Genomic DNA, 18,716 nt, shown 5'->3' on the forward strand with positions numbered 1-18,716 from the left:
ACTCGACAAGAAGCAGATTATACTGGTCAGTCTGCTCTGCTCAGTTTGGAAGCTGCCGCTATATGGCAGCTGGATTGAGTTGCAGAGTCCAAAGAATTTGTGTCTTTCTGATGTGCAAGTGGTAAATGCGGAAATGTGAACTATAGTGATGCATCCAAAGAGCGCCAACATGCTGTTATCCTTTTGTTGGCTGCTGAAGAGTAAAGAATGGTAGACATCAACTGGAGGATGAAGAATGAGTATGACGCAGCATGTCTGTCAAAAAGTTCCATTCATTCAATATAACACAATCCTAATATTGCAAGTTACGCCAAGTCAAGTGACAGGCACCCCTATAGTTCTAATCTTCCCCTATGTAATTATCATGCTTTCATCCACTTAAAATAGGCCTTGACTGGTCGACGATTCCCTTCAGACAAGAACGTGAAGCAGGCAGTTATGGAGTTCTTCCCACAGCAGGACACAGTGTCTTAACGAAATAGGCATCTCCAACCTGGTGCATTGATTAGATGACTACCAATGGCGATGGTGCCTGACAGGCATACCTATGCTGGACAGTAAAGCCTTTGAGTGGAAACTTTTTGGTAGCCTCATAAATATTCGTAGGAAAGTTGGTTAGCTCTTAAGCAGTTGTTTAATGGCTAATGATAAGAAATTGTATGACAAAAAGTATTAATAAAAATAACAACTCTAGTTGTTTAGCAATACTTCTTCTGTTAACCAACAGATGACTCACCAAAATTCAAGTGATACATACTACAAATCGTCTTGCTGTGACGCCTCAGATACCAATTTGTTTTGTTTACAGATGGTTCAAAAACTACAATAAAAGGTAGATCAAGTATAGTCTGAGGTGAATCAGTTAATGAAATTTTCCATTTCCTATGACGAATTTCTTAGAAGAACCAACTGATGTATGTATTATTAATATCAAATAACATATATGTTACCAAAAATGTGACTTCTGCACTTCTTCAGTAGAGTACTGTGTTCGATGAAAATAAATGTTTTAACTGCTTTTCATTTGATTTTGGTAGCTACAAAGGAATGCTACACTTACTTACTTGTCATAAATTTGTTACTATCTCTTAAATTGAAATACACTTACTTTTTTATTTGTTCCATTAATTATCATTTGTTATAGGAACCTTATCATATCAATTTTTGTATAAATAAGCGTTATGTATTATTGTTTTTATAGCATGCTCTTGATCTTTGAAGATTTCCCTACTATGGAACAAGGAATATAGCTAAGCTAATCTAATGTGGTCCAGAAAAATGTTTCTGAAAAGATCTATGGAAAGACATCTTTAATTAATAGGCTTTCCTGTCTGCTTTGAGAATATCAGACAACAGACAAATAATAATAGATAATGATAATAGTATGTGATCAGAGTATGAAGTTCGAATGATGCTTAATACAAACTTTGGGCGCTTAACAATGCCTTTTTGTGTAAGGTCCATTCATTGTAAGTTTGACCATGAGTGACTCTTCTCGAAATATTTATTTATCAGACTTCATAGATTGAATAATTCCACAGCATTCGCTCGTGCTGGACCTTTCATAACATTTGTAACACGAAACCTTTAGCTATGCCAAAACGCCATTTAATTGGAACAATAGCTTGCAACATAAATAAAACACAAGATTAAATAATATCACTGTATTCACAAAATATTACACTAAAATAAATTACATAGATGCTTACATTAATTCTGTTTCTGTGTGAAACTATGAGTCACCCAGTGAGACTGCGTCTCAATAAAATGGTAATAGTAATAATGGAGGTGTGCAATGGCTGATACGCATCCGATCTGCACCACTACAAGAACAAAAAAGGTGCCATCTAATAGGCAAGACAACTGAGCAGCCTAGTTATTCTAATGGTTCAGCTGTTGCACGCCACAATCAGTACAACCGCTTATACTAATTAATATCTTAAGTAATTCTTTATTTATATTCTCAACTTATAGCTACATTTTCACCCATCCTGCAGATGTGCCATTAAACATCCCATAACTTCTTAAAGATTATTTAGTGTAAAATATTTGTGTTTTTAGGGACATATACTGTATGTAAATTAAGTGATAAATTTTATTATCTGTACATTATGTATTGTTGTCACCTGAGTGAAATATTGCATTTAAATAATGTTAATAACTGAATCTAAAGTGCCAGATACATATAAAGTATTATTTGTACGAAATGTTTTGCATGTCTGTGCTGTAGGGCCCATGTGAAAAAGTATCTATTTGAGTCCTTATAGAAATCTACAGGTAAATTTATATAATGTCACTATCATATTTGCAGTTTCTTTGTTTGAAAGTGTTATATGCAGTGCAAACATAAAGACATAAGAGAAACTGGGTCCATCCAATAAAATGTAGATAAATCATATCAAATAAAATTCATGTCAATCAAACATCTGATAACTAATACTAATCTCAGTGAAGTTTTCCTTCATTTATGGGAAAATCGTGAACTGAATGCACAGATAATAAATGAAAAGCACCAGTTTGCTTTTGTTCTACAATATTACTTTTACTGTGTTAACCGGTTTTTGGCTTACAAGGCCATCTGCAGACATCTACTGAGTATTGTCACCAAAGAAGTTATAATGTTTGCAAACAACATTGGAAGAGAAGTAATGTGATTATGTAGATAAAGTTAATGATATCCTGAAAACCACAGGCTTACAAGTCCTTCCTAAAGACCGTACTAAATAATTCAAAGAGGATGTCAAATATGCAATCAGTTCATGCAAAAGCATATTATCTGAGTTTGAAGGAAAACGGTCAACTAATACGAACCTGGTGCCTCCTAGAATGTATGGGCTTCCTAAACTGCATAAACAAGATGTTCCAATTCATCCAGCTGCATCATAATTCACTGCTCCATCTTACAAACTAGCTAGTAAACTGGATGTCCTAATTAAGAGCAAGATTAAATTCAAACCAAAGCATGGTATTTCAAACTCTGTGGAACTAGTAAAAAAGTTAAAAGGTATATCTGTCTCACACAATGCTAAATTAGTATACTTTGATGTCTGCAGTTTTTTTTTCAACATACCAGTGGTAGAATGCATTGATATTCTGACAGAGCTGATGCACAAGTCTAATGTCAATCCTGTGGAATGATTTGAGACTGGCCACTCAGACATGCTTGGCACAGAAATATTTCCTGTTCCAAGGGACTCTTTATAAACAATTAGATGGCTTAGCTATGGGTTCCCCTCTTAGTCCACTGTTGGCTGAAATGTTTATGGACCATTCTCAACAAAATTTTCTAAAAACAGAACCTTTGAGAGCAAATGTCAAACACTGGTTTATATATGTCCTGTGTACGTGGACTGGTACTACAAGACAAGTCAACACATTCTTGAAAGACCTAAAGAGTCAACATAAAAATACTCACTTCACAATGGAGATTGGTAACAAATCCATAAACTTCTTAGATCTCACCATTGACACCACACACACACACACACATTATTTCAAAATTTATAGAAAAACTACAACTACAGACCCAAAATATCTTTTTGCTCACAACATCCCATAGCTCACAAACATGCAGCTTTCTGCTGAATGGCACACCACCTCATATCTATCCCCATGTCCAGAGATGATTTTAAAGCAGAGTTAGATACAATAAAATTTATTGCCACAGCCAATGACTGCAGTCCAGTTCTTATTGACCACATCTTGTACAGGAAACAATAGCTGAAAATTATACCTCTCCTCTATGCCCCACCTGCTTCCCCATCCACTGTCTGCAAGAAATGGTGTACACTACCATTTGTAGGTGAGGTATCACAGATTGTAGCCAAAGCACTGAATAGCCTGCAAGTATAGGTTTTTGTACTGTGTTAAGAACACGACAGCCCAGTGTGTTTTTAATAGCGAAAATAAGATCCAGTTATTAGCCAACAGTGGTGTATACAAAATCACCTGTTCTGATTGTGACGAATTTTACATCAGTCAGTCAGGCAGAGACATAGCAACTAGGCTGGCTGAACATGAACCTAGGTGGAGGCTGCAGAATTCTGACTGCATTTGCTGAGCATGTACTGAGTGAGGGTCACAACTACCAGTCAGTGTTCCGTGTACTTCACTTAGCAGACAAAGGCCATAAACTCAACCTGCTGGAAGCCCTGGAAATTAACAAATATCTTACTCACAGTCCAAATCTAATCCTAAATGACCAGACATAGCTCAACACTTCCCCTCTTCTAAACTTCATATAATCATCTCTGTTGTTCATTACTTCCCACACTGTCTGTTCCTACATATTTCCATGTTCTTGCATTCATTAAGTTCTTTTGCTTTATCGAAGTTGTCTTTGTGTTCCATACAGATTGTAGATTCAATAGTTAAGGCTTTCTTTTAACTGGTACTTATATTACTGTCCATGTTTATCACCTCCTGTAGTTGTCTCATCAAATAGTGTTCATTTTTTACTTTTTTCATTTATTTAATGCAAACTGTTACATAGCCACCATTTTGAATATAATGTTAATATTAAAATGCAGTACCACCACACTCTCAAAGATTGCATTTGCTGTATGTTCCTTCAAACCCCTCCATTTTCCTGCATTTATTTATTTATGTTTACCTTATAAGTATTGCATAAGTTTCTTATGTATTCTGTAGTTACATTGATAACTGTTTCTTCTTTTAATTGGTTTGTGTATCACTCTCCATGTTTGATACCTCCTGATGTAACCTTGTCTAGTACTAATTTTATTTTATTAGTTTTGTTTATTAATAGGAAGTGTTATGTAGGTATGCTGTTCTTATTGTGTTAAAGGTTTTCCTGTCTGCTCCATTGTTATTTATTTACTGTTCAATTTTTTACTTTTTCATTGCATTACCACCACACTGTCAAAGATGTTACTGTATGTTTCTGCTTCAGTCTAGATGTGCTCAAATGTTGTTTGCAAAAACTGTAACTTCTTTGGGGACAATACTCAGTAAAAGTCTGAAGATGGTTTTGTAAACTGAAAACCAGTTAACAAAATAAAAGTAATATCATAGAACAAAAGCAAACTGGTGCTTTTCGTTTATTATAATCTTGTTCTACCAAAAACGATGGAATATTCTGTTAACATAATGCTCAGGTAGTTTCTTAAGTTAGTTAGTTTTGTGTTCCACTGATCATTTGAACATTTAATCATAATGATATGGAATGAGTCATTTCACACTGACATTACATATTCAAAATGTGACTACATGATGACTATTTGCAAGTTTTTTTTTATACAGATGTGAATTAGTTATTCTGCCTATCACCTGTTAAACATTACAAAAGTAGAAATTATTCTACACAATTGAGGGAATTGTCAAGGGGTAACGTTTTCACTTTCTTTTCAAATTTAATTTCTCTGTGTCAGATTTTTTTATATCATTGAGCAGGGGATCAAAAATTTTGGAGGATGCATTATACCCCATTTTTTGCACTAAAGACATCCTTTATATTCATAATACATTATATTTTTTCTTCTGATATTGTAAATGTGTACATCATTGTTTCTTTCAATCTGAAGTGAATTATTTACAACAAACTTTATGACTGAAAAATATACTATAAAACAGTTGTAAAAATGCCAATCTCCTTGAACAGATGTCTATTATGTGCTCATGGTGAGCACGTTTTTGAACAATGATGACTATTGTTCTTAAAGATGAGTTATCCCAGATTATTATTCTATATGACATAGCTCAATGGAAACACACAGAGTATGTCAACTTACTGATTTATTTGTTCTCAAAATTTGCAATGATCTTAAGTGCAAATGTAACTGAACTAAATTATTTGAAGGTTTCAAAAGTGTTTTTTTGCAGTTTAAGTTGTTATCTATATGGACACTTAACATTTTTGAACCTTCCACACTAGTTATTATTTCCTCACTCTGTGTGTTACTCTAACTGTTAGTGTAGTACCTCTAGAGGTACAAAACTGAATATGTTGTGCCTTTTTTAAAATAAGAGCCAGACTGTTCACAAAACATATGTATTTTAGGCCTAATTACAATACTAGTGACATTTGCAAAAATAAGTAATTTTGCTTGTATGTTTGTTCAAAGGTACTTTACATATGTGAGAATCAATAGTGGACCTAAGATCGAGCTTTATTGAATCTCATAAGTGATCTCATTACAGTCAGAAGAATCTCCCCTGTTCACATTGGTTGAATTATTAAGTATATAATTCTGTATTGTTTTGGTCAGGTCTGATATTATCTGTTGGTTGTCTGTAATATCAATTCCATAAAACCTCAGTTTTTCGAGGAAAATATCTAGGAGAATATTCAGGTGATTAATTTACTATGTAATCATCATTTTATTCACTAGTAACATAATCTTTGATACACTGCTTCTCTGTTGCTCTTACTGTTTCCTTTTACATTATTATGTTCAATATAATCACTCTTTTATCACCATTTTCTCATAGTTTCACACATGGTTCACTTCGTCACCATGTTTTATCAATCTCTAGAAAACTAAGCTCCTTCAGGTTTCACATGCTGTCAGACAAGTGTACCTGACTTTTAAAAAACCCTCTTTTCCCTGGCCTCTGTTCTCAGACAACTAACTGCCCATTTTCACCTCCGTACGCCCTTTTCTCACCTCCCCTCCCACACCCCCACATTCTGCAAGAAGGTAGGCCATCCCTTTTACAGGTACAGTAGTCCCCCCTACCTGCCATCTTATAGTAGAGGTGACTCATGATAGCCCTACATCATACCCCCTTGCAAATGTGTAGTCATTATCAGCCCATCTGACTGATTTCCACTTCATAATTTAGGATCTCAGCATTCATGTCATACTTCTGTCTAAGAGAAGAGTATCTCTTCCAATTCTGTAAGTCTAGATGGTCGCATTTTTCTGAGACAGCCAGCCGATGTGGCCGAGTGGTTCTAGGCGCGTCACTCTGGAACCGCGCCGCCGCTACGGTCCCAGATTCGAATCATGCCTCGGGCATGGATGTGTGTGATGTCCTTAGGTTAGTTAGGTTAAGTAGTTCTAAGTTCTAGGGGACTGATGACCTCAGATGTTAAGTCCCATAGTGCTCAGAGCCATTTGAACTATTTTTCTGAGACAAGACAGGTGTAACAGATGAGGGGGCTATATGACAGTATATATAGGCATTAAAATGTTCCCTAAGCTCATTCTCATGTCTATAAACCAGGACAAACAGCCTAAATACTTGTTCATTGAAATTAAACCTCTCAGCAGAAAGTGTCTCATTTGTGTGATATATGGATATGCCTAAAGTTGAGGGCTCTACATTTGAATCTGCACTCTCAAATTTAGATGCTCTGTATGAACACATACTTGTAGCTAGAGGTATGAATATAAATTTTCTAAACAATAGTCCTTCTGTGTCAAACTTCACTCACACACTTTCCTTCTCAAATCTTGCACTGATTCCACTTGGGCGTACTCACCATATGGCAGACAGTCATATGTTCATTGATATGTCCGCAACCAAATCTCCAAATACAGTAATTTTCGCAGATCAGATCTCTGTACCTGGCTTGTCCACTCATAATGTAATATTCGTGACCTACTAGTTGCAGTGTGCAAAGAAAAAAACCGTAAGTGCCAACTTTCAGAGATTTTAAGTATATGAATATGTCTGAATTTGCAGTTGACGTCATCGTTATTATCTGCATTTTCGAAAATAATTGAAATAATAATGTAAGGCAGATTGCTAAATTTCCTGAACATAAATAAAATTCTTGTAAATGCACAGAATGGTTTCAAAAAGGCAAATGTACACAAACGCCTCTCTTCGAATTCCTAAAACTTGTTTACAAAGCTATTGAGGACAAGGAACTGATCTGTGGGTTGGTTTTGGACATTTCCAAAGCGTTTGATCTTATAAATCATAATCTACTGTTGTTAAAACTGTGTAATTATGGTGGCCATGGTATTTCCTATGAGTGGTTCATGTCATATTTCACTCATAGGAGTACAAGTTTCTCAGGATGGCAATGTGAACCATTCTGAATATAAAAATGTTAGTTATAGGGTGCCCCAGGGCTCAGTATTGGGACTACTGTTATTCTTGATTTTAATTGATGATCTGCCACAGCAGTTTTCAACAGCTGGTACCAAATTATTTGCTGATGATACCAGCTTCATTATAAAAGGGAAGAATGATTATGAGATGCAGCAAAAAATCGACAAAACAGCAGAAGTGGCAGAAAAATGGTTTAAATATAACTGTCTAAGTGTCAATGACAAGAAAACTCTATGGATGAACTTCAACCACATAAGGAACAAAAATAGAACCAATGTAAAATTCACATTATCAGATAGCCAAATTCAGCAAAAGAATCACATAAAATTTTTAGGATTATTGGTGGATGAGCATCTAAGATGGGAAAAACAAGTAGAAATGCTTAACAAAAAATTAAGCAAGTACTGTTACATATGTTAAGTGCTTATTACGCATATATGCATAGTCTCCTGAAGTATGGTATAGTGTTCTGGGGAAATACCTCTTTTGCAAAGCAGTCTTTTAAGCTCCAAAAAAAACTGTAAGATTAATAAGTGATGTTCCTCACAGAGCACCATTTAGAGGTATCTTTAAGGAATTAAAAATTGTGACCTTACCATCTATATTTATATCTGAAAGCATCTTCTTCATTAAAAACCACCAGGTTTCAGCTTTGAATAGTGAGATCCACAATTATCAGACAAGGAACAGGGATGACTCTCATAGGGATGTGCACAGAATATCAATATATCAGGACAGTGCTGTTTACAAACCAAAAATTATGTACAGTGCATTGCCAGATAGCATCAAAAAATACCAAACATTAATACATTAAAAAAAGAACTAAAAAACCTACTAATAAACAACAGCTTCTGCAGCATTAATGAATGCCTGGAATTTCGCTCAAATCTGTAAGTCTGCTTCATAATTCTCTAAACAACAGTTCATAATTATCAACCATTCCTAGATAAAACCAAACTTCTTTCATACACGTATATATCTAATTATGCACCTAGCTATTGTTCCATATGTTACTATTCCTAGTTAACTAATGTACTGGTATTTAATAGTTTTAGTAAAATCAACCAAGGGGCTTCGCTAGCTTTTATTCTATGTGTATGTATGTATATAATTTTATAATAAAATTAAGCAGAATAAAGGTTTTGTATAAAGATGTGATACCAATGATAAGATTCTGTGCATGATTTAAATATGTAATATTTTATACTGTTCTGTACCTTGAAGTCCAATATCATGAATGTTATAATATGGGCGCTAAATAAATAAATAAATAAAAATAAATAGCAACAGTATTTCTTGGCAGACAATGGCAGCAAATAACTCCAATATAAGATGAAATATCTAATTTCACTGAGACCCTCTGTAATATATATGGCAAACATGCTCATCTAAAAAATGCTAAGACTAAGGAGATAATTTGCACTACCTCTAATAACCATCTCACCTACAAGCAACTACATAACCGATTTAGTCAATCTGCGAGAAATGTAAAACTCAGGTAAGACCACTCACAAACTTTCACAGAGCCACTGTCTGGTGAAAAAAATCAACGAGATCTAGAAATGGGCTGATATAAATCTACTGCTGAATTGCTAGTTCCTATTGGGGATTTAACTGACTATTTCGCCATGTCTAAATCTTTACTTTACCCATGCACAAGGGTGCAAAACGTCAGCTCCATTAAAGAACCAGTGCTTGGCACAAACCAAAAAAATTTTCTGCAGCCGATGGCACCTAACACTTTCAAGAAGTTCATTGTTCATATTCGCTCGTCAGCTGCAGAGTACGATAATAAAACAATGCTAATGATTAAAATTCTATTGTCGAGTCACTATAGCCCAAAAGAACAAATATTTTCTAACATTCTCAGACCACCAGCATCTTCCAAACAGCCAGGAAGCAGGTACTCATACAACCATTAGACAAGAAGGAATTTGTCAAACAACCTTCCAACCACAGGCCCATTTGCATTTCACCAGCATTATCCACGGCTTTAGAATACATAGTCCACAAACAGCTTCTTAATTATTTAACATCAAACAACCTTTCATATCAGTACCAGTCTTGTAACCAGCACAATCGCAGCACAACGATCGCTCTTATAAAAATGACAGACAAACTGCAATAAGCTATGGACAAACAACAGCCAATCACTTTGTGCTTTTTGGATTTCAGAAAACCTTCAACATGTTGACATTGCTATTCTAATTGCGAAACTCAAAGCCAAATTTTTTTCTTCGAGTGCTATATAGTGTTTCCACTCGTACCTAACATCCCACCAACAGTGTGTAAGGATTGGAACTAAAATTAAGAGCAGAGGGATGTAGAATCAGGAGTCACATGAGGATCAATACTGCTTGCAATACTTTTCTCATTGTGTGTTAGTGATGTGTCAACTATACCGTCCCACTACAAAAATCAACTATGCACTGACAAACTTCAGCTATATCTAACTGAAAGTCCAATAACCATTGCCATCCAGTGCATAAACTCTCATTTACTTGCATTAGCTGAGTGGGCGCAGAACATAAGAGGTTTGGAACTTAACCCATCTAAAATGTAAGCATTCTTGGTCGCTCACAAAACGCTTATTACCATGTAGTTCAGAGAATTTCTTCCATCCTTAATTCCAAACAGCACAGAAGTAACCTTCCCTTCTTCTGTAAGGAACTTGGGGATAATTGTGGACCACCACTTAGATGGGACTGAACACCCAACTGCAGTTTACAAGAAAGTGTCAGTGTCACTTCGCTCATTACAAAAATTCTTCACTATAAGGACGTCATTCTCCAAGGACTTTCATACAAAAGCTCATACAGGCTAGAAATGGAGATGATTTTTTGTGTGTGATACATTTGTGACATATGCTATTACAACCATATCACTACTACCCAAGAACAGTTATCATGCCTATATGCCAACATGTGTAGAAACTGTCATACTCTATGTTTGCTCTATTATCTTCTCAGTCATTGTATTCCCTCTTTTATATCTTCAACTCTTACACTACTATCTGAACAGCACAGCAGAAATACTCATTCTCAACAAAGCAAAATTCTCTTGTTACCATCATGTAATACTGCCATCTTCTCTAAATCTTTTCTGTATCAGGTACATGACTTTGGAACAATTTTCTTCAATATATTAGAGAAATTAAATTGCTTCCAAACTTCCAAAGACAGTTAATGGCCCACCTTCTATCACATAACCATCTCTCCCATCAGTCGCTCTCATCAATCCCCCACTCTCCCACAACTTTTCCCTCCCTCATCTTGGTAGAGTTCTTTATTTTAATTCTGTCCTTTCCTAATATCCACTGTCACTGTCATATAAGTCGTCTCCTCTTTCTCTATTCCTTCTACCTCTATAATACGAAACATGGATTCAGATGTGCTAAACTAAACTATATCTTTCTTAATGCCCTTGATATTGTTATCATTGTTATTATTAATCTCAATTACTGTTAGTGTCTATTATCAATTATGATTACTGTTATTATTATTATTTTGTGGATTTTTTTGTAGTGTCTTTGTTATGTATTTCTCCTGGTTGGATCAGAGAAGGTGTTGAAGCCTTAATCTGGTCAAGCTACATAAGCAATAAGTAAATAAATGTTATGATTCACACAGTCACATAGTTGAAAAACGGTAGTAGCCATTTTTTTCTCCAGTACCATAATCACTCTCTCCTTTCACATTAACAAGGCGTTAAAACCAAGCTGATATTTCACTTATTACTGTCTACAGAAAAATGACATGCATATAGTTAAACACTGCATTTTGCTGAAAAACCTGTTAGTATGTACGCTTTACTGATTTTGTATGGTTATTTATTTGTGTGTATGTCATATAACATATAGAAACTGAAAAAAGCCATGTATGTAATTTAAAATGCAAAATAGATATGTTTATATAAAAACATACTAGTCAAATACAGAACTACATAATAAAAATGTAAGATATAATTCGCTCACCCAGTCAGTGTAAGCTACAGCTGTCTTGATATATTTCAGGGGGTTCTCTTCATATTCGCACTCGCACTTGTCATTGTCTGTGTAGAGCCACTTTGTCATAAGTTGTTTGGATCGCTCTGTGCCTGTGCAAAGTCAGTTCAACATTTTCCAGCGTTGTCAGCCTAGGTGGGAGCCCTGGTGTGGAGCTCCATCTATGATAAGGGCTTCTGGGTATTCTTCTTGCAATAATGATTTTATGCAATTTTCCATTAGTTGCACTGAACATATGAAATTTCGTCTAGATTTAAGCCTTTTGGGCATGGGTTGATGGTTGTGTAGTGGGTGGAGCTGGTCATTCATCTGTTTGTTCCTTCCTTCAAGCTCAGGGATGATCTTTAACATTTGGTGGGCCAATACTCGATCATGAATATAAATGATCCACTCTAATAGATCTCAGGAAGCCAGTTATCTTCCTGCAGATATCGTTTGGGATCGATTCTGTTTTACTAATGTGATCATATATTTCACGAACTTAACATCCATACTCAGCGACCGAACAGCGAGTACTGTGGAAAGGAGTATGTTCAAGTTAGCGCCACACTTTCAAATGTCAGTTTGTTCTGTATGCCATTAAGTATTTGTATGTTAGCTTTTGTTTTCTCAATATATTTCTAATATGTTGAAGTTCCTTCGAGAGTGAGGCCGAAATAGGATGGATGGATGGGGATAGTTGTTCAGGTATGTACCGTTTCATATGGTATTAAGCTCCTTCCCTGCCTCCCAGGTGTTCAGGTGAAAAACGCACTTGTGTCTTACTGGAATTTGGTTTTAAGGGATTACATCTGTAGTAGTTTGTGAATGTTGTGAAGTCTTCACCCAGGCCATTTTCAATTTCATTACAAAATTATGGTTGGTATGCAGTTGCTCTATCATCTCCATAAGTAAAAGGTTTGTTTCTTCCGCCGACAGGTTTGTCAATGGTATGTATGTTAAATAGCAATGGTGACGGCACACTACCTTGTGGCAACCCGTTCTTCTGATTTCTACATCAGCTTCTCTTTCGTTAGAATTCGGCGAGGAATCTTCTATTAAACAGCAGTGTCCTAAGAATTTCTACTAGTCTGTCACTGTTTGCCGTTGAGGTACTGAAGAGATGAGGGTTTTCAAGTTTACAGTATAGAGTGCTACAGTTAGGTCAATGAACACTACACCTGTTGGGAGCATCCTTTCAAAACCGTCACCAGTAAATTGAGTGAGGTTGGGACCCAGTCATTTAAAGGACTGTCAATATATCCACTTATTCTGTTCATTGTTAACCTTTCAAAAAGTGTCAGTAGCGGAAAGTGACGACGATATTGGTCGATAATTCTTTGAGTTATTTGGGTCCTTCATATATTTAAGAATTGCGATGACCTTGGTGTGGCTCCATATTCTGGGAATTTTTGCAGGCCATCAGCAGCAATTAGAAAGGTTCAGTAACCACTTTATGGTATTCTCGGACAGATTTTTAATTATTTCAATCCTGATATTGGCAAGTTCAGCAGCTTTTCCTATTTTCAAATCACTTATGGCCTCTTTTATTTCTTCCACAGAAAAGTATAAATCTTACTCGTTATTTTCCTTTCCATGTTTACTTTCAGGCTAGACCTAGGTGCTATATTTTTTCGGTCAGCTTTGCCATTTAATAAAAAGTGGTTAGGTTTTACGTTACGTGCGGGTTTCCCTTAGTTGGATCATTTGATAGTTTTTTAAGAAGTCCCCACGCCTTCCTACTACCGCGCGTCATGCCCATGCCCTGAAGTCTTCATCCAGGTCTGGCGCCTCTGGCCACTTAAAACTACTAGAAATTCCTCCCAAGACGCGACTGTTTTTTCGGCGAGGAAATTCTTAACGAAGAGTTCACAGTATCTTTCGTATCCAAAGACTTTTTCTTCATGTGCTGTAAATAAAATTTATACTATCCTGAAACAGTAAAGGCTAGACCATAGATAATTTATAGAATGCACATAGCCAAAGGCATCTGCGAAATTGTCTGCGCTCTTTGTAAATAGAATCTCTTGAAACTTGAAAGTAGTATCTCTGACAGCGAAGTGATTAATGACATTGGGGTAACAATACCTCTATTGTTTTGAGTGATTAATGCAATTTATATACGTCACGCACTTGTCAGAATGCGGAAGCAGTTCGTTAAGCATGGAATTCTACTGATTAGATAAGTGGGAGACGAATCATTCATATGGCTGAGTATAGAAATAGCAGAGGCGCTCGTTGTAGGTCATGGAACGACCCTGCCATGTTCCTGATGACAGTGGAGATGCAGAACTGGATCCGCGAATACAGGTGTGTCATTTACTTTCGTACACAATGAATGAAGCATAGTTTTTGCGGCCTGTGGCAGCTTGGCAGAATTAATCGTGCTAACTTAAATACATTTTACCCGTAGAACAAAGTTTGTTAGAACTGTTTATCATCCGTATTACGTCTGTGTGCTAATATTCTTTAGCGTATGATAATAATCGTTACATTTTTTTTACATTGTGGTCTGATTAATTAATCAAGATAATGTGAGGTATTTTTTTGTGTGAGAGAGAGGCGGGGTGAATGATGGTGTTCCTCAGTATAGTGGCACTGTTTGCCTCCAGGATTCCTGTAATTTTGCCTGTTATCTGCTTTCGGAAATTGTTTCATTTTTAACTTGCGTTAGTAAAAAGCAACATATTTCAGCAGTATCAATTTGTTGGTCTAGCACAGTACTTTGACATAATATCAAGTTATTATTAGAAACATCTATCTCGCCAGATAATAATAGTGAGAAGTGCTGGTTGTGCATTTAGTCTCTTCCATAGTTTAGAACAGGGAAAACTTGCAGAAATAAAGCTTTAAAGAGTTAAATCTTCTGTGTATGTATTTGAAAATAATTTCATGTTGTGGTGTCGGATAATCCTTTGGGTCATTCCATATAAACGAGTAATCATTATCTAAAAATTAATTTTTCTGTTGGAGTTTTTCCACTATTACATATGTAGGTTGGCCGTTCAATTTTGTTGTCAAAGATTGATTTTCCCCTCCAAAACCTGTTGTTTACTCGTGAGAGCCATTGTTTTGAAGACTATATTGTTTAGTTTCTTCATGCAGAAGAGTTAGTTAGTTAGTTAGTTGGTTGCGTGTTCCATTGATCAATTGCATGGTATGGTAGCCGTTATGATGTGGAACATGTCATTTGATCAATTTCATGGTAAGAAAAAATCATGAAAATTATAATAATTCTTTATGGTTTGTATATCACTTTAGAGTGCATGACTTCTTTTTGGTATATATTTAGAGCAAACAATTTAAGCATGATAAATACAAAAACAATTATATAACGAAACCCAAAATGTGTACCTTGAGTTACCAAATGCCTTTTTTTTTTTTTTTTTTTTAAAGATTTTCACAAAATACATTAAAGTATAGAAACTTATATGCCATGCTGTCCTTCACACAAGTGTACCTGATAATTTCGTGTCTCAAATAAATTTCGACTTCTCCTGGTATAGGATATTTAATTCACGTAACACGAGTCACCTTTATTTATCTGACGTTAGTTACCATAATTTTTTTTAGGATTACTTATAATTTTGAACAATCAGATTGGTTCTGAATTACACACACCGCAACTAACAATATATTTCAACATATTTAATGTATATTTATCTCCATGTGCCGCATAAAATCCCATAGGGAATAACTATTTCAACTTTAAAACAATTTGGAATTTTTGCAGAGTGCCTTTTAAGTGCAGCTGAAAAGATAAGAAGAAAGCAGAAATTGAACAGTGATGGCAGATGTGAAGAGTATAAAATCAAACACAAGGAAACTATGAAAAAATTCAGGAAAAAGAAGCAGGAACAGGAAAAATATTTTAAGTTAAAGAGAACAAGAAAGGATTGCTGCCAACAGGAAACAGAATGTTAGAGAAAGATTTGCGAAGTACAGGAACCAGCTAAAGGAAGCATTTTCAGCTACACCAAGTAGTTCTGCCTCTACACCATATAAAAATAGTGCTTCATTGGGAAAACCCATATCAGAAGTGAAACGTGTACTTCCAGCATTATCCAGAAAACAAAAATGTGTTGTTAGAAGGTTGTATCATACATTTGTTGCACCATTAGAAGTAGAAATAATCTCTAAACAAAAGAATAAGTAATGAAATAATAAGCGCAGTGAAGCAAATTCTATGAAAGGGATGACATTAGCAGCCAGGCCCCTGGACGCAAAGAAGTTGTGACCAAAAGATGAGAAAGGTAAGAGTAAGTTGCAAGTACGACACTTGGTGTTTTCTTTGAAAGAAGCCCATGCAATGTTTTGTGACGAAAATGGCAAAGTAATTGGTAAAAGTAAATTCGCAGAATTAAGACCCAAACATGTCATGCTTGCCAATGAACTTCCACACAACATGTGTGTCTGCAGATATCACGAGAATTTCATCTGTGCTATTAACTCTCTTCATTGCATAGTACCTCAAATACCTAAGTACACCAGTAACTGGCCAGAATTTTTTCAATGTGCAGAGTCTATAGCCGATTGTCGGTTGGGAAAGTGCATGAAATGTAAAGATTTATTGGCAGTTAAATTTCCTGATTTATGTACTAGTGTATAAGATTACAGTGTGAAATGGTAAGTGTGGCAGAATTTTGAAAGTAGAGGAAGAAGGTTAATTACAAGGTCTTGTTGATCATATTTTTACCATGGGACCTAAATTTTTAGAGCACTACTACTTTAAGAGAACAATCAAAGAACTATCAGAGTGATAAGGAATCACTGCCTTCTGTGATGCTTACTGCCATGATGCAAATCGATTTTTCTGAAAATTTTACAAGTCAAGATGAAATTCAAAGTGCACATTGGCAGCAGAATGAAGTTGGTATTTTTACTGCCATGTTTGGCATTCAGGTACTTCTCACCCCTACATTTTGATATCTGTTAATATGCCCCTCACAAGAAACACTGTCATCCCCTATGTTGATAGACTTCTTGAAGAACTACCAAAACATATTAGAGAAGTTACAATCTGATCAGATAGTCCTGCTTCCCAGTTTAAAAACAGATATATTGTAGAGGCTAAAAAAGTTCTAAGTAAGAGTCATACCAAAAGAATTACATGGAAGCACTTTGCAACTTGTCATGGAGGGGGCCAGTGGATGGAATTGTGGCTGTCAGTTGCCGTTTGGTCTCATGTGAAAAGTAGGAAATGTGTTGTAAACAATGCAACCGATTTTAGAAAAGCATTATCGAATTCTTCTTCTAATGCGACAACAGTTCTTACGGGTGAAGACTTTAGCCAAAGAAGCAAAATACTACATCTCTCAACTTTAATCAAGAACTGCAAGCCTTTCTTGAACATTTCAAAAATTCATCACTTGGAACTATAATAATGAAGTTGTAGGACACACCACTTCATCAGCTTCAGAGGAAGACACCAACAGAACAGAAAAATCACTAGATATACAAGTAGATGACTGGGTGGTGGTAAAATATGACAATTCATATTTTCCTGGTATGTTACGAAAATTGAAAGTGGTGAGTTTAAAGTTGATGTTATGAAGAAAGATGGGAAGTTTTGGAAGTGCCCTGAAATTAAAAATGAGGTATACTATACTAATGACAAGCTTGTCAGAAAAGTGAACACTCCAAGTGTTGTTAATTCCCGTGGTTATTTCAAGTTTGACTGTGATCTGTTACAATGTAACATGAGTTGCCATATGTTGTAAGATTAAATGTTTGGAACTTTGTTAAAGTACTTACAAGAGCTTCTGGAATTGTGTGTAAAACTTACAAGAAATGTTCACATAAAACAGAGCGGACTTTGCATTTTCTTTATCATAAGCAAAAGCTATTTCTTGCAAATGTAACATGACTTACCAAGAATAATTATTTGGTTTTATAAATATAGTAATGTAACAATTATTGTGCTATAGGTTTATAGAGCATTCTGTATGAAGTATGTTTTGAGGTATAAAAAATATTTGATAGAAGTATTTCCTTCTGTTAATTGTCCAAAACTTATAATACAAACATCACTTTGTAACATGAGTTACCATGGAATGACCCCATTTCTGTGGTAGGTCAACACCACATCACTTATCTGCAAGTTATGTTCCATGATCAATAAACCTGCACACATTATGAGGGAAGAAATTAGCTTGTAAATGTTTTTGCATTTTTGTGATTATGCCTTCATTTTCGTTCATGTTTTTTAAGTTTTAAAACATATTAATAACCAGATCCGTATCTTCCGAAAGATTAATTTACTTTCTTGAGCAGTTAATTAATTCATCAGTCTGTGTTGTTCTGTAACTAACTTCTCATAGTATATGTATCAACATGCTTGACAAAACACATTAACATCACTGCTGCAGCCCCAGTGAATAATGTTATATCCTTGCCTTGAAATCTGTGATGCGTGCCGTCCCTCACTTTTGCGGGACTTGAATGTGGGAAATGAGTTGAGTTGCAAAATAAGCCTATTGTCACATATTCCATTACAACGTCTCCCAGACCTGATAGTCACATTATCAGTAAAAATGGGAAGGCTAGCGGTGGTGGACCAACAGGTTTTCTATTACTGCTGTAATACAAACTTCTTATGCTTCTGGTCCTGAAAAACTAGCTGTAGTGACCAAAAATTGTATGATTAAAGTTTGAAAGTTAGAAGAAAAGGCAAAATATGTTGGAAAGTGATAGGATAATAAGAAGACGT

At 35.5% G+C, this 18,716-nt stretch overlaps 1 protein-coding gene across 1 annotated transcript in view; it reads left to right on the forward strand.

Annotated features, from left to right (window-relative positions):
• The first annotated feature begins 14,061 nt into the window (after positions 1 to 14,061).
• Positions 14,062 to 18,716, forward strand: part of LOC124605525 (SH3 domain-binding protein 5 homolog) — an 89,459-nt gene continuing 84,804 nt past the window's right edge. Inside the window, exon 1 of the mRNA XM_047137269.1 lies at positions 14,062 to 14,317. Within this exon, the coding sequence (XP_046993225.1) occupies positions 14,255 to 14,317 (63 nt within the window). The 5' untranslated portion in view covers positions 14,062 to 14,254. The remainder of the gene's footprint in view (positions 14,318 to 18,716) is intronic.

Source organism: Schistocerca americana, chromosome 3 (assembly GCF_021461395.2).
Source record: "Schistocerca americana isolate TAMUIC-IGC-003095 chromosome 3, iqSchAmer2.1, whole genome shotgun sequence".
NCBI classification, from domain to species: domain Eukaryota; kingdom Metazoa; phylum Arthropoda; class Insecta; order Orthoptera; family Acrididae; genus Schistocerca; species Schistocerca americana.